A 16948-nucleotide genomic window follows, 5' to 3' on the forward strand; every position below is an offset into this window, starting at 1 on the left:
ATAACGAATAATAATAAATAAATAAATGCATAAAATATAAACATAATACTGTAAATAATGATATAGTATTTATTACAGTAGACAGTGATTAAATGAGTAAAAATATATAATAAATGAATGTATGTATAACTTTTCCTTAAATTTTCCTTAAGACACAATTAAAAATTACTGATACCAGGGGAAAAATCATTCAAACGGTCTAAAAGCAAGTCATTATTTGTTTATTTTTTGCTATTAATTTAATATGTCTAAATATAGACGACTAGTCATTAAAGTCTTTTAGTCATCTATCTGATTATCTGTTTATTTTTGGACTAATAATATCAAAAGCTCAAATTTTGTCTCGTTTTAGCCAATATGTTAATTATTTTATTTAATACACATTTTTAATGCGATTTAATAAATATTTTCTGCAGTGGTAGGCGTAAAATGTAGCGTCACATCCGCTTTTGTTGTTTACATCCGCCGATCCATGTGGACTGTAGTTTTGAGCGATCTGAGCACTCTAAATCCATGCAAGGGTATATCGACTGTCACTGTCATATATCCGCCGAGGATTTTGACAGCGTAAGTGATCAATTTGCTGTATACATGTATTTTGAAGCAACCCAATAGTGTTTTTAATCGACAATGTGTGTTGTAATTATTTTAGGACATTGACGATGTCGTTGCGGAGTCCAGAAAGGTGACGTTAGCTATATTCTGCTGTAATGTACGGAACCCCGGAAGGGACGTAGTGGAGGAGAAAAAAAATGGGTGGGTAAAAAAAAATTATGGGTGAAAGAAAAAAAATGGGTGGGAGGAAAATATATATTTCTAAGTTTTTTGCGTTCTCTTGCAAAGTTTTGCGTTCCCTCGCAAAGATGTTTTGCGTTATCTCGCAAAGATGTTTTGCGTTCCCTCGCAAAGATGTTTTGCGTTATCTCGCAAAGATGTGTGCGTTATCTCGCAAAGATGTTTTGCGTTCCCTCGCAAAGATGTTTTGCGTTATCTCGCAAAACTGTTTCTCCACAAACACTTCCTGTTCACTGCACTCACGTAAACCCTCCCGTTTTTGCCGAAATTCTCCCGTATTTTACCATTCTATCCCACTTTCTTTACATTACTGTGCGTATGCTACCTATGAACCAGTGAATGCATGTATAAGCGCTGACTGACAGACGCGCTTCGTACAATAAACTGATCCCAGATCAGCGTCTGTACACGCCATTTACAGAGGAGCGGGTGTATGTTTAAACAGACAAATACACTGAATAATATGAAACATCTCCGTCCTGCATGTTTTATTTTAAACAGCTTATTTTCTCTTAAATGAGCACAAACCGTTTCTAAAGTAATAGACTGCTTTCATTATAGATCTGAGCATTCTTACAGAGACACCTCTCTTATCAAACTAAACAAAACATGAGATTCATTTGCTGCTCACTTGTTTGATAACAGAAGTGTCCCTTTAAATGGCGCGTACAGACGCTGATCTGGGATCAGTTTATTGTATGGAGCGCGTCTGTCAGTCAGCGCTTAAACATGCATTCACTGGTTCAGAGGTTGCAAAGTGAAAGGCGACAATCAGCGCACAGTAATGTAAAGAAAGTGGGATAGAATGGTAAAATATGGGAGAATTTCAGCAAAAACGGGAGGGTTTACGTGAGTGCAGTGAACAGGAAGTGTTTGTGGAGAAACAGTTTTGCGAGAGAACGCAAAACATCTTTGCGAGGGAACGCAAAACATCTTTGCGAGGGAACGCAAAACATCTTTGCGAGATAACGCAAAACATCTTTGCGAGGGAACGCAAAACATCTTTGCGAGGGAACGCAAAACATCTTTGCGAGAGAACGCAAAACTTTGCGAGGGAACGCAAAAAACTTAGAAATATATATTTTCCTCCCACCCATTTTTTTTCTTTCACCCATTATTTTTTTTTCACCCACCCATTTTTTTCTCCTCCACTACGTCCCTTCCGGGGTTCCGTAGTAATGTACACTTTGTCCTCATATTAAGTGCTGATTATTAATGCTTTAATTTCATTTTTAGGCTGGGCTTGTTGCCCTTCTTGCTGTAGCAGAACACGCTGGTGAATTTGAGAAAATTATTCAGCTCTCGCAAAGGTATATCTCATATCATCTGAAGGAATAAATCAGCTAATTATTTTAATTGAGTTAATTCAGACTTTCTCCTTAATAATATAATTTCAGAAAAGTATTGTTTGCAAAACTCTAAATAGGGAAATCATATTAGCAGCCAATGACTATCAAAGTACAACAGTTTTCAGTCATTGTATGGTTTTCAAGTCGTACTTGCATGTGATTTCAGACCCAATATTCAAGTATCATGGTAAACAATATAGGGAGCCTGTCCAGCCTGTCACCGAATGAATGTATGAATATAAAACCAACTTTACCTTAGTATGGTTTCAAAGGTGTACTCCACCAAAATATGAAAACATTCTGTTAATAATCGTTTAAAATGTAGCCAACTTTCCCCCCCTGTGATTGTTGGTTATAAACCGAGGTGAAACTATCAGGTGTGTGCAAGATAGTCGTTGGCTGCTAATATGATTTCCCTATTTAGAGTTTTGCAAACAATACATTTCTGAAATTATATTATTAAGGAGAAAGTCTGAATGTGTGAATATAAAACCAACTTTACCTCTATGTTAATATTGAGGTAAAGTTGGTTTTATATTCAGACAATCGTTCAGTGACAACTTGTGGCATGCTCCCTATATTGTTTACCATGTTACTTTGAATATTCTGTATGAAATAACCTGTTAGTGTGACTTCAAAACCACATTAGCACTACTTAATTAATACTTTTCTAAAATTATATTATTGAGAAAGTCTGAATGTGTGAATATAAAACCAACTTTACATCGATGTTAAATTAATAATCATCCAAAATGTGGCCAACATTTTTTCCTGTGGTACTCTGGGATAAACTGAGATCTTAATGAAGTGAAACCAAGAGTTGTGTTCAAGATAAACAAGTTAATTTGGCCCTAAATGTGTTCATTTTGAACAGTCGGCTATACTTCGTAGCTCGCTTTAACGATTTTAAGATGTTTAGGCAGATGCTGGATATTTTAATTGTGATAACTGATCTAATGGTTTGTTAAATGATACACAAAATATTCCATGTCAATTCTAATATTGAATCACTTTAGCAGCAAATGACTATCAAAGTACAACAGTGTTCACAGTCAGTTAAATAGTGCTAATGTTGTTTTCAAGTTGTACTTGCATGTGATTTCAGACCCAATATTCCATGTACCATGGTAAACAAAACAGGTAGTGTGTTACTGAATGAACGTGCGAATAAAAAAACAACTTTACATCAATGTTAAATTAATAATCATCCAAAAAGTGGCCAACAATTTTTCCTGTGGTACTCTGGGATAAACTGAGATCTTAATGAAGTGAAACCATGAGGTGTGTTCAAGATAAACAAGTTAATTTGGCCCTAAATGTGTTCATTTTCACTATTTTGAATTAGCAAACAATACTTTTCTGAAATTATATTATTGAGAAAGTCTGAATGTGCGAATATAAAACCAACTTTACCTCAATGTTAATTTAATAATCATTCAAAATGTAGCCAACCTATAGTACTCTGTGATAAACTGAGATCTTAATGAAGTGAAACCATGAGGTGTGTTCAAGATAAACAAGTTAATAGGGTATATGCCGAGCTAGTGCTGTTCCCATGCTGATACACTTCCGGTGACCTGTTATTATGAACTTTTTCCCATTTTATACAGTTCCTTATACAGCATCAATGTTGTAATGTCATAAAAATACATTCAGTTAAATAAACTTTAGCATTTATTTAGTTGCTCAAGCGTAAAACGAGACAAAAAGCTGTTTACTCGCACGCGCCCGTCAGAATCGGCAGGCTAACGCAGAAGCTCCATTGAATATACTGGGGTAAAATAAATGTAATGTGTATTTAATGTAATGTGTATTTATATAGCGCATTTATTGTGTATGGCAATACACCCAAAGCGCTTCACAATCATGAGGGGGGGTCTCTCCACACCACCACCAGTGTGCAGCATCCACTTGGATGATGCGACGGCTGCCACAGGACAACGGCGCCAGTGCGCTAACCACACACCAGCTATTGGTGGAGTGAAGAGACAGTGATAGAGCCAATTCGGTGGAGAGGGGATGATTGGGAGGCCATGATCGTAAGGGCCGATAGAGGCACTTTGGCCAGGACACCGGGGTTACACCCCTGCTCTTTCACGAGAAGTGCCTTGGGATTTTTAATGACCACAGAAAGTCAGGACCTCGGTTTAACGTCTCATCCGAAAGACGGCGCCCACTGACAGTTTAGTGTCCCCTTCACTTTTACTGGGGCATTAGGACTCACACAGACCACAGGTTGAGCGCCCCCTGCTGGCCTCACTAACACCACTTCCAACAGCAACCTAGTGTTCCCTAGTGGTCTCCCATCCAGGTACTGACCAGGCTCAGCCCTGCTTAGCTTCAGTGAGTAACCGGGTGTTGGGCTGCAGGGTGACATGGCTGTGGCCAATTATAAATGCTCATATAATAAAGACATGGCGGGGGGAAATGTAATTTAATGCAGTGCTTCTTGTACAATCTGAGACACTTTAAATCGGATATCACTCAGCCAGTGGATATCGCTGATTTTGAAAGAAAACAGACCTTAAACGCACCAGATTTTGCATTGGCATTCAATTCGCCGGAAGCGCTTAACCCAGGTTACTGGCAAGTAAAAAATCCTATTAGCGTGCTTCGGCATATACGCCATTTAGCCCTAAATGTGTTCATTTTGAACAGTCGGCCATATTCACAGCTCGCTTTAACAATTTTAATATGATTTGGCAGATGCTGGATATTTTAATTATGATAACTGATCTAATAATTTGTTAAATGATACACAAAATATTCCATGTCAATTCTAATATTGAATCACTTTAGCAGCCAATGACTATCAAAGTACAACAGTGTTCACAGTCAATTAAATAGTGCTAATGTTGTTTTCAAGTAGTACCTCATGCGATTTCAGACCCAATGTTCAAAGTACCATGGTAAACAAAACAAGGAGTGTGTTACTGAATGAATGTGCGAATATAAAACCTTTAAATATTCGGCCTGAAATAACATGTTAGTATGACTTCAAAACAACATTAGCACTATTTAACTGACTGTGAACACTGTTGTACTTTGGTAGTCATTGGCTACTAATGTATGATTTCACTATTTTGAATTAGCAAACAATACTTTCTGAAATTATAATATTGAGAATGTTTGAACGTGCGAATATAAAACCAACTTTACATCGATGTTAAATTAATAATCATCCAAAATGTGGCCAACATTTTTTCCTGTGGTACTCTGGGATAAACTGAGATCTTAATGAAGTGAAACCATGAGGTGTGTTCAAGATAAACAAGTTAATTTGGTCCTAAATGTGTTCATTTTGACCAGTCGGCCATACTTCGTAGCTCGCTTAAACAATTTTAAGATGATTTGGCAGATGCTGGATATTTTAACCGTGATAACGGATATATAATAACTTTAACTGTTAAAAGCTATTAGTTACTAGTTAATTAAAGTTATTAGTATGTAATTAGTTATGTTAACTAATAACATTAACTTTTACGAATTTGATTGTAATGCAAAAAATGGTCATCTTTTGTAAAGCTGCTTTGGAAAATAATTATTGTGAAAAGCGCTATACAAATAAACTTGAATTGAATTGAATTTGTTGTTGGCTATTTGTACAGGCTTTATACTTTCACGCGTCAAGAGTATAGTATTTAGCAATCTATTTAGCTTTACATTTAGAGCAGTTTTACTATATGACATTTATTAATCCTGTCATATGAGGCATAACTGGCATTTTTGTTTTATTTTGCATAAAAAAAATTTATTTAATATTTGTCTTCTGCATCCCCTGCATAAAATGTGTGTAAATTATCCATTGTTGTTCTCATAATGGCTATTAAAATCATGCTAAATTACATTCAAGCTAAAAGCATTTTAATATTTTGTTTTTATTTTATATTTGAATATTGAATTAATAATATTTAAGCACATATTATTAGCATACAAGCCTGTTTTTACAATCATTTGATGTCATGGTAATTTACAGTAAATTTTGGTCAATGAAAAGTCTGGGAATTAGATTTTTGGCTTAAAGTTTATTGCACAGACAGATCTCATCTTGTTTCATAAGCCTCAACATGTTAGCAAGAGGTATTCATTTAGTTTTGCCTGTATATTTTTTGCCTCTCAAAGTGCCAGTAGCCCTTGACTTACATTTGATGAATCACCAAACATCGCACTTTTAGCTAAAAACTCTCTGTTATGCTCTTCTTTAAAAAAGAGCACATTTATATTTTGTGTTGTGAATTATGTGTCCTATAGGTTCCCTGGATTCATTATGCCATGTCTTGGCGTTCATCCTGTCCAAGATCCAGCACAACCCAGAGGAGCTGTACCTGAGGTCGGAAATATGCATATTTATATTACAAAAATCTGCATATTTAATAATTGTATTTACCAGTCTTGCATATGAAACACATTTCATTTGTCTCCTTTACAGGATTTAGATGCAGCTTTACCACTGATCGACAAATACAAAGAGCACATCGTGGCTATCGGTGAGGTTAGACATATATTATATAACTACTTGTTCTTGAGGGTTAAGTATAGGATAGACTTATGTGGGTAGGTCTATGTTAAAAGGGATAGTTCACCCAAACACCTTTTTGAGTTTTTCTTCTGTTGAAGATATTTTGGAGAATGCTGGCACCAATTCACTTCCTTATTATTTTTTTTACAACAGCATTCTTCAAAATACCTTTTTTTGTGTTCAACAGAAGAAAGAAACTCATAGATGTAAGATTTAAGACTCAAGGTGGCATGGTGACTCAGTGGTTAGCACTGTCACCTCACAGCAAGAAGATGGCTGGTTCGAGTCCCAGCTGGATCAGCTCGGTTAGCATTTCTTTATGGAGTTTGCATGTTCTCCCAGTGTTGGTGTGGGATTTGTCCGAATGCTAGAGCTTCCCCACAGTCAAAACTATAGGTGTTACTGACCTTATTCTAAAATGCGGAAGTGCGCCTGTTTTCGCAATTGTCTTAGAGCTTCCGATTCAGTTGCCTATGGGAGAAATGACTAGGAATAATAAACGGCAGAGAACGGTCAAACTACTTGCTCTACAAACAAATGTTTGCATGACTATATAGAAAAAGTAGAGTAATATAATAAGGAAATATCAGTTTGCAACATCAAACAGCGAAACGAGCCGTTTTTAATGTCTAAAAATGAATGGAAGTGAATGAGACCGGAAGTCTCGAGCCAAAAAGACTCAAATGGCTGCGCCCACTCGTCGGCCAAGAATAAGCTGAATAGGTGATTTCAATAAAGTAAATTGGCCGTAGTGTGTATGGGTGTTCCCCAGTACTGGAAGCGGCTGGAAGGGCATCCGCTGCGTAAAACATATGCTGGAATAGTTGGCGGTTCATTCCGCTGCAGCGACCTCTGAAATAGAGACTAAGCCAAAGGAAAATGAATGAATGATAGACTCAAGATTTAAATTCCCATGTGGGTAGGTATATGTTTAAGTGAAGTTTTTTCATAAACTAATTTCGAGAGGAGCATGTGATTAAGATTGAACACGGCTGGTTCTGCATTAGCATGCATGATCCACCAATCAGGCCATTCCTAACCCACTATAAAGAGCCAGGGTTTCTTCACTACAGTCATCTTCGATTTGAAGAATCCCCCCTTCCACCCCTACCTCTTCACCTTTCCCTCCATAGGGCAGCACGGTGGCCCAGTGACTAGCACTGTCGCCTCACAGCAAGAACGTCACCGGTTCTAGTCCTTTAACAGGCCGGTGGTCGTTTCTGTGTGTAGTTTGCATGTTCTTCCTGTGCTTGCGTGGGTTTTCCCCGGGTCCTCCGGTTTCCTCCCACATTCCAAAAACATGCACAACAAGTAAATTGATCAATCTAAATTTGCAATTCAGGTAATCTTATAATGCAGCATATCTTTTAATAGCATTCAATTTTTAGTCATCACCTCTTCTCAAGGGGGAGTTGTCGAGATCTACCTGAGCTCAAGGCTCCCCTCTCTTCCTCCAAACGGGAGGGAGCCCAGGGCTCAAGAACCTTCCAGCTCAGGGCTCTCTCCCGGGACAGCATCCCAAACTTGCTTATAATCAATCATCAGCTAAGTGTGAACTCTTGAAAGGGATACTTTACATAAAAACCTATTTGTGTTTTTCTTCTGTTGAACACAAAAGAAGGTATTTAGAAGAATGGTAGATGTCACCCATTCACTTCCATACTAATTTTTTCCCTACAGCCTTCATCAAAATATTTTCTTTTGGGTTCAACAGAAACTCATAAAGGTTTAAAACCACATGAGGGAGAGTAAATAATGAGGTGGTTTTCAATTTTGGGTGAACTATCCCCTTTATCCCTTAAAATATTTAACTTGTTTTGCTACTGGTAATGCAATAAGTGATGCAAAATAATTTGTTACACTTTTATTTATCTGCGTTTCTCTCTTCCATCAGCACCTAAATTAAAGGGGACCTATTATGCAAAAATCACTTTATGTGTGAATATAACCAGCTTCTAATGGGAAAATTGTAATAACTTTTCATTTTTTTATAATCACACTTGTCAAAAACAGTCTGCAGAAACACTTTGATTGACATTCTCCCTTTGTACGTGTCATCACAGAGAGTAAGCCCCGCCCATTCGTGACAATCTGTCCCTCATTAGTATAGGACGTCAGTTAGTATAGGACGTCAGTTTTTGAATTTGCCACTATGCTGACACACGGGCATTTGTAGCCTGTGAGCACAGTCTCATTTAAATTTAATGCGATAGTCACCAAAATAACACAATTGTGACCAAAGCTTAAAAGGGGCAAACTTCACATACCCACTCTATGGACATCAGAGGCTTATTTTACATTTTGTTAAAAGGGGCATAATAAGTCCCCTTTAAGTTATTAGTGATGTCTTTCTGAATGATTCACATGTAGGTTGGCTTGGATTTCACACCTCGTGTAGTCAACAGTGATGCTGGGAAAGACGGTCAGAGAAAAGTGCTCATTCGACAGGCTGAAATTGCAAAACAGTTGAATCTGCCTCTGTAAGTATTTTTGTACACATTCAATATTGTGTTATCAGTTAATTTTTCATCTCCTACAAGGTTGCATATATTAATGCAGTTTATCTGTCTGTTAGAAATGTACACTCAAGATCTGCTGGAAGACCAACCATACATCTTTTGAAAGAAATGGGTATGCACAATAAACACACACACACACACACATATATATATATATATATATATATATATATATATATATATATATATATATATATATATATATATATATATATATATATATATATATATATATATATATATATATATACTCAGTGTTTTTTTACAGTTAGAGACAAATTAGCCAAAAGACAACACGGTGGCTCAGTGGTTAGCACTGTTGCCTCACAGTAAGAAGGTCGCTGGTTTGAGTCCTGGACGGACCAATTGGCATTTCTGTGTGGAGTTTGCATGTTCTCCACGTGTTGGCATGGGTTTCCTCAGGGTGCTCCGGCTTCCCCCACAGTCCAAACACATGCGCTATAGGTGAATTGGATGAACTAAATTGGTCATAGTGTATGAGTGTGTGTAAATGTGAGAGTGTTTGGGTGTTTCCCAGTACTGGGTTGTGACTGGAAGGGCATTGCTGCGTAAAAATACTCAAATACAATAGGAAATACTAAGAAAAATGTCCTTGTTCTGTTTAACATCACTGGGAAAACATTTTAAAAATAATGTAAAATTGTATAAAAAGGCTAATCATTTCGTCTTGACTATATAAATTGGTTGTTTTTCATGATTATGACATTTCAATCTGGTCTGTTTTCAGGTGTAGAAAATGCACTTCTTCATGCATTCGACGGAAAGCCTTCAGTTGCATTGGAGGGTGTTAAAGCGGGTTATTTTTTCTCAATACCTCCTTCTATTGTAAGAAGTGATCAGGTAAACAGAACTAATAATATTTTGGCTCAATATTTGCAAGCTCTGTTTACTGTATGCACCCAGTTCCAATGTCATTTCCAATTACTTCAGAAATGTTCTCAAACAATGTTTACAAGCATTTTAGTAATTATGAGAGAAAATAATATTCATGTACGGTTGAAGTCATTTATTATCCCTCCTGAATTATTAGCTCTCCTGTATATGTTTTCCATAATTTCTGTTTAACAAAGAGAAAATTTTGTTCAACACATTTCTAAACGTAATAGTTTTAATAAATCATCTCTAATAACTGATTTATTTTATCTTTGTCATGATGACAGTAAATAATATTTGCCTAGATGTTTTTCAAGATACTAGTATTCAGCCTAAATTGACATTTAAAGGCTTAACTAGGTTAATTAGGCAATGGAAATAGATACAGTGTTTATTTTAATGGCACAACTCGAGCACAAACGAATGACATTAGTTTTGTGCGATTTTAGAAAACCTGGGATGGAGAGTGACGTCACGGCTCCCGAAATATTTTGGTTATACCTAAATGAGGGACACAGATACAGTGTTTGTTTTAATGGCACAAACGAACTGCTGATTTGGAATGATTTGAGCAACATGGGGTGGAAAGTGACGTCACACGGTCAAAAATAATGCTTAATATCTTAGACTAGAGATCTGCGCGTGACTAAATTTTGAATCCCGCCCCCACCCGCCAGGTTTTAGCCCAACCCGACCGCTCCCGCTTATGTTCAGCATTCGTTGTCCCGCTGCCCGACCCGCTCCGTTTTCTATCCGCCACGCCCGTTCCCGCTAATGGGGAGGGGGGGGGGGGGAACAAAACCGAAAACCACCCAGCTATACAGAGTCCAGACAGCCTATAACAAGCTGTCTGTTTAAACACACACACACACACACACACACAAAGTTCTCTCTCTCATTTGCGCATACACACAAAGACAGCATCACACTGTCTCATTCACACACACGCATACATACGCTTGCTCGGGAGTCGGGAGCGATATTGTTAGACTGCCCGCTCCCGACCAAAAATACACCAGTTACCAATTCCCACGGGAATGCAGACCTCTATTGCAGACCCCAAAACAGCGCAAACGTTCGATTTTGCAGCACAAACAGCAGAAATGACTGGCATAGTTTTGGGGATTATTTATTTTTATGGGGTGCCAACTTTTCACAGAGGTATAAAAATGGTTTGTTCTGTAGACAATCGAAAAAATACTGCTTAAGGGGGCTAATAATATTAACATTAAAATATTATAGGAAATACTGTGAGAAATTCCTTGCTCTGTTAAACATTAGTTGGGAAATATTTGAAAATAAAAAATTCCTAGGAGGGCAAATATTTTTGACTAAACTGTGTCCAAATTTTCACTGGAAGTGTGTTTCTGTCTATAAAACACCACTGTGCATTTATTAGTCACACATCACATGCTTTTTTTTATTCAATTACCTTATGATAAGAAGCAGAAACTGGTGAAACAGGTTCCTCTGGAGAGCATGTGTTTAGAAACGGACTCTCCTGCGCTCGGACCTGAAAAACAGGTACAGGGGATTTTATTTCTGTCACGAAACATGCTTTAATATGCTTCTGAAAATGATTTACATTTGTGTTTTTACTCTAGGTGAGGAATGTACCGAGGAATATCAGCATCAGTGCCGAATATATCGCCAAAATAAAAGGGATCCCCTTGGAGAAAGTCATAGAAGTCACTACCCAGAATGCCCTGCACCTCTTCCCCAAATTAAAAACATTTATCAAAGCTTGACATTAAAAGTGCACCTCTGCCTGACTTTTTAACAAATATATCTATTGTATGATCCTTTCTTTCGCTTCTTCTTTTAGTTCTATTTACCTGAACACAAGGACAACAATTTCACAAAAGACAACACTGTAAAAATGCAGGGTATCACACAAATCTTTTACGTTGTCCCAACACAACTTGATTGAGTTTGTTTTTGTTAATTGAAGTGGATTGAATGTAAAACAATTACGTTGTACCAAAAAACTAAAGAATAATGTTGTTTCAACTCATTTTTGAAAGTTAGTTTGAACAAGAAGCAAAATCTATGAGTGAATGATTAGTTTAATGAAAAATGTGACAATGTGAAGATGCTCTATTTAATCATTTGAGTTTTCATTTAAAATATAGCCTTTTGTTTACAATTGGAATTAAGTATAATAATAATAAACTTTATTTTTATATAGGGCTTTTTAAAGGTAGTATCTCAGTAGTGCAGCGGTAAAAGACAAAAGGATAAATGCTAAAAAAATTTAATAACACATGAAATAATAGTAATAGATCTAAAAATTAATTAACAGCTACCCTAAAAAAGTAAGTTTTAAGAGATGATTTAAAATAATCAGGAATTCTGCGTTGCGAATATAAGAGGGTAAAGAGTTCCACAATTTAGGTGCCAGTGCCATAGAGTTTAACCGCGTTGACTAAGCAGTTAAAAGACCAGCTTCAGACGAACGTGAAGCAATCCTTACAATATTTTTGCTTTTTTCCATTTAAAAGTATTTGTTGTGAAAGCAAGCCAATGTTATATAAATACTTAAAATCATGGAATATAGTTTTTATCTAAAGATATTTATCATATAATCTCTTCTTTTAGACTTATGATATATTTTTGCATTCACACTGTTAATGATTTTTTTTAAATTAGACATTTAACTAATATGAACTGTTAAAAAATGTAAAGATCCCCTTACCATTTGAGTTTTCATTTAAAATATAGTATTTTGTTTATGATTGGAAGCAAATTCGCAATTTTTTTGCATTTTTCTTTTACATTTTGAATAATTTGATGAATAATTTAAATAATCTATGTGTTGTTAAACCAAATCAATGATTTATGAATACTTAAATTAATGGAATAAAAACTGTGCCTAAACATGTATATAAGTGAAGTTTCATAAACTAATTTCGAGAGGAGCACGTGATATGATTGTGCACCGCTGGCCACTCATCCGTAATCAGTAATAATCCAATCAGAATGATCCTAGCTTAGTATAAATGGATCACTTTCTCCCCATTGCACTCTTCATTTTGGAAGAATCCCCCCTTCCACCCCATCTCCTCCTTTTTCTCCCCTTCTAAAGGGGGAGCGATCGAGACCTACCTGATCTCGGTTCTCCTGATATGCTTCTAGACCGGGCGGGAGCCCTGGGCTCAAATATCTCCGAGCTCAGGGTTCTCTCCCGGGACAGCATGCCAAACCTGCTATAAGTGCCAAGCATATCTAAGTGGGAACTCTTGAAACATATTTCTCATATTTTAGACTTTTGTGATGTTTTTACAAACACGCTGTTAATGATTTTTGTAAATGACACATTATTTAACTGTGATATGAACTGTTTAAAAAAATGTGAAGACGTGAAGATCCTCAATTTAATAATTTAAAATATAACATTTTGTTTATGATTGAAAGAAAATTCACAAAACTTTTTTTTGCATTTTTCTTTTACATTTTGATTAATTTGATAAATAATTTGAATAAATTATGTGTTGTGAAACCAAATCAATGATTTATGAATGCTTATAATCATGGAATAAAAAATGTGCCTAAACATATTTACATATATAAACATATATATCATATAATCATATTTTAGTCTAGATATTTTTGCTAATTATTTTTCTATAATTACACAGTATTTAACTGGTACATGAACTGTATTTTACTGTAGGACAATTGTGCACTATGATCATTTTATTTTTCAAGTTGCATTGTAAAAAATCACTATCTTTGTTTTGACAGGGAGAGGGGATAGGTCAGCAAAGGACCTCCAGCCAGGAATCAAACTCAGGTCGCCGTTAGCACCATGGTGCAATATATTGGCGCAATTAACCACTAGGCTATTGGCACTGACAAATCACTGTATCTTTTACAGTGATTTAACACTGTAAATAGACAGTATTTTGGGTAACACATTACAAGTACAAGAGTTACGTAATAGTAATACTTTTCTAGTAACAAGTTACTAAAGTTACGCATTACCTTTAAAAATTAAGTAATAGTATTTGAGTTATGTTTTTATAAAATGTAATGTGAGTTACTTTTTAGTTTAATCAATTCGCTTTTAAAAAAATTTATTGCTGAATTAAAATAAATGTAGTTATGTTGAATCCTGCACGCAACGAGAACATGCTGGAACAGACAGAAACGAAGATGGCAGAGCCTTACATTTCTGTAATAGAAATATTCTCATTATTTTGAACACATGGAAGAAAAAGAAAGTAAGATTATCTTAATGGACAGTGATTTTATTTTTTTTTTAATAATACAAAAAGTACAAAAGTAGGCTTTAAGCTTTCATTAATCTGTATATATGGCATGTAGAGCTCTGGGGTCAGGAGGTTATTGGAAAATAACAATAATGTTTTTTTAAAGGTAAACAAAGGTTATACAGTGCGTTTTCAGGCTTTCTGCAGATATCACAATGACAAATTTAAGACTTTTTAAGACCAATAAGTATTAAATTTAAGATCTATATCGAATGGTCATTCTAAGCTCTTTGATTGAGTTTAACAACAGAAAGCTGATTGGCTACTGCAAGTTGACCTTTTTGTAGTTGTAATACCACAAATTACAATAGGAGTAGTGAAATAAAGAACTACAACACCTTAAAAACCTAGCAACAACAACAACAAAAATTAAATGAGCATTAGATGTAGCGTTACATGGACATCACAAAAATAAGACCAAGAACAGCGAATTTAAGACTTTTTAAGGCCTTAAATTTCAATTTTTTAAATCTTAGACTTTTTAAGACCCCGCGGGAACTTTGGTTATTAATTGCAGAGCTCCTCTATTTAAAAAACTCTGCTCTGAAAGAGATCAAGCCACAGCCAGGGCAGAAAAAATAACTCAAAAGTAACGTAATGCATTACTTACCATAAAAAGTATCTAAGTAACGCAACTAGTTACTTCTTTAGGGAGTAACTCAATATTGTAATGCATTACTTTCAAAAGTAGCTTTCCCCAACAATGTATATAGATATATGGTGCTGTAAATGTAAATACAGTATTTTTACTGGAATTGATTTACATTTGTTAACAAAGCATGTAAAGATCACCTTCAAGCATATTTGTTGGGATGTTCAGAAACATTACATGTATTTAGTGTAAACTAATTATTTTTTAAACAGGTAAATAATATAATTTTAAAAAATGTGCAAGATTTTACACTTCATAACTAGCATAACAAAATGCATCATAGGGTAAAACTATTTAGGATACAAACCTTATTATTACGATGACAAATTAATGTAATATGATAACACATACCTGCGGTCGATTTTCCTCTACTGTATGTCTGGGTTGGTTTTGGGTCAATCTTCTCCCAACAGAATTATACAGAAGGATAGTTAGGCTATATTACAAGGCAATATCATTAATCTCAAATATGATTGGTGCTTTTTATCATTTATCTTGGTTACTAGGGAAAGGAAAACCTGCATTTCTTGATAAACTTAGTTCAACTCAAGTCATGGGGTTTTATACAGTATATATATATATATTTAGAGAGTTTATTGTTTCCTGTTTCCTCATTCCAGCACGCTAATGTTTGAGAAAGTAGTTTTCTAAAGCAGGTAAATGTTTAATGTGCAAGAAAATGCTGATGTTAATTATGATTATTAATGAATAAATATTCTCCTTCTCCTCCTTGTGTAGCAGTTAATTAGAGGATAATATTGTGAATGTTGTGCAATAAACTTGATACCTTTATGTCAAACGATGTCAGAGTTTAACTTAAGTCCGTACAGTGTATTAATGAATAAAATATGATTTTAGCACCATAAAAACAATAAAGGCACAATAAAAAAACAAGGCTTGTAGATTATAGGGAGTAATATTCTGAATATTTTAGAGTTCATTTAATAACTTAATCAAATGGTGTTGTTTGATTGATATTGTTTTATATATTTAAAAGTTATTTTAAAATATGATAAAATACATAAAGAGCTAATTCCTAACAAAGTTTTGTGCAGTAACAGAGATGTTTTTCTAAACATATTGGTATGGTGTTATTGTATAATTTCATGTTGTAAATTGTTTCAATCCGTTAAATTTATTCATACAATCCGTATGAATAAATAAAACTGAATACAACAATTGACTGATTGACGAATTCAGCCTTAACACCAAAAAGGGCAAATATTTATGTCTATCAGACATAGTTTGGGCTCACAAGCTAGCAACTATTGCAGTTTTTGTTGTTGAAAAAAATACGCTATTAAAATTATTTACATTAAAAATATATCTTTTTTTTACTACAATTAGTGTGAAGAGTTGTTTGTTGTTGTTGTTTAAAATACCTTTTAATACCATACAAAAAATAAATAATAATAATAATAAAGAATCCAACAAAGTAACACATACTCTATTAATATATATCTACATTAGCCCCAACAGGGAAACCCAGCAACAATCAAGAATGCAGGATTATATGATGTCAAGGCTTTGCTATTGAAAATGTCATTATAATGGACGTCAGTTGGGCAGAAACAGCCACCAACATAATGAAAGGGTAACTGTTTGCCCAGAGTGTATCAAGTTTTTGAAAATCAAAGCATTTCCCCCCAAAATATCAAAATAATATCAATAGTGTCAAAATAAGGCTTATCACCAAAAATCACTACATTTGCTGAAACACCAACACAGAGAAAGTTGTGGCCAAATTCATTCATTCATTATGTGGTCGCCACAGCAGCACATTTTTACGCAGCAGATGCCCTTCCTGCCGCAACCCAACACTGGGAAACATTCACACACACACACACACATTCAAACACACACTTATACACTACGGACAATTTAGCCTACCCAATTCTTTGGACTGGTGGGGAACCCGAGCACCCGCAGGAAACCCAAGGGAGAACACG

General features: G+C 35.3%; 1 protein-coding gene across 4 annotated transcripts; it reads left to right on the plus strand.

The window, feature by feature from the left end:
- Nucleotides 1-451: 451 nt before the first annotated feature.
- On the plus strand, nt 452-15863 carry tatdn3l (TatD DNase domain containing 3, like). Of its 4 annotated transcripts, none has more exons than XM_087289429.1 (10): nt 452-567; nt 653-685; nt 2032-2105; nt 6396-6474; nt 6574-6636; nt 9034-9143; nt 9239-9294; nt 9931-10043; nt 11520-11600; nt 13821-15863. In XM_087289429.1, the coding sequence occupies exons 1-10, from the start codon at nt 514-516 to the stop codon at nt 13878-13880; spliced, it is 723 nt and encodes a 240-aa protein (XP_087145555.1). In that variant the 5' UTR covers nt 452-513; the 3' UTR covers nt 13881-15863.
- Nucleotides 15864-16948: the final 1085 nt, after the last annotated feature.

This window comes from Danio rerio, chromosome 17 (assembly GCF_052040795.2).
Source record: "Danio rerio strain M-AB ecotype USA chromosome 17, GRCz13ab, whole genome shotgun sequence".
Taxonomy (NCBI): domain Eukaryota; kingdom Metazoa; phylum Chordata; class Actinopteri; order Cypriniformes; family Danionidae; genus Danio; species Danio rerio.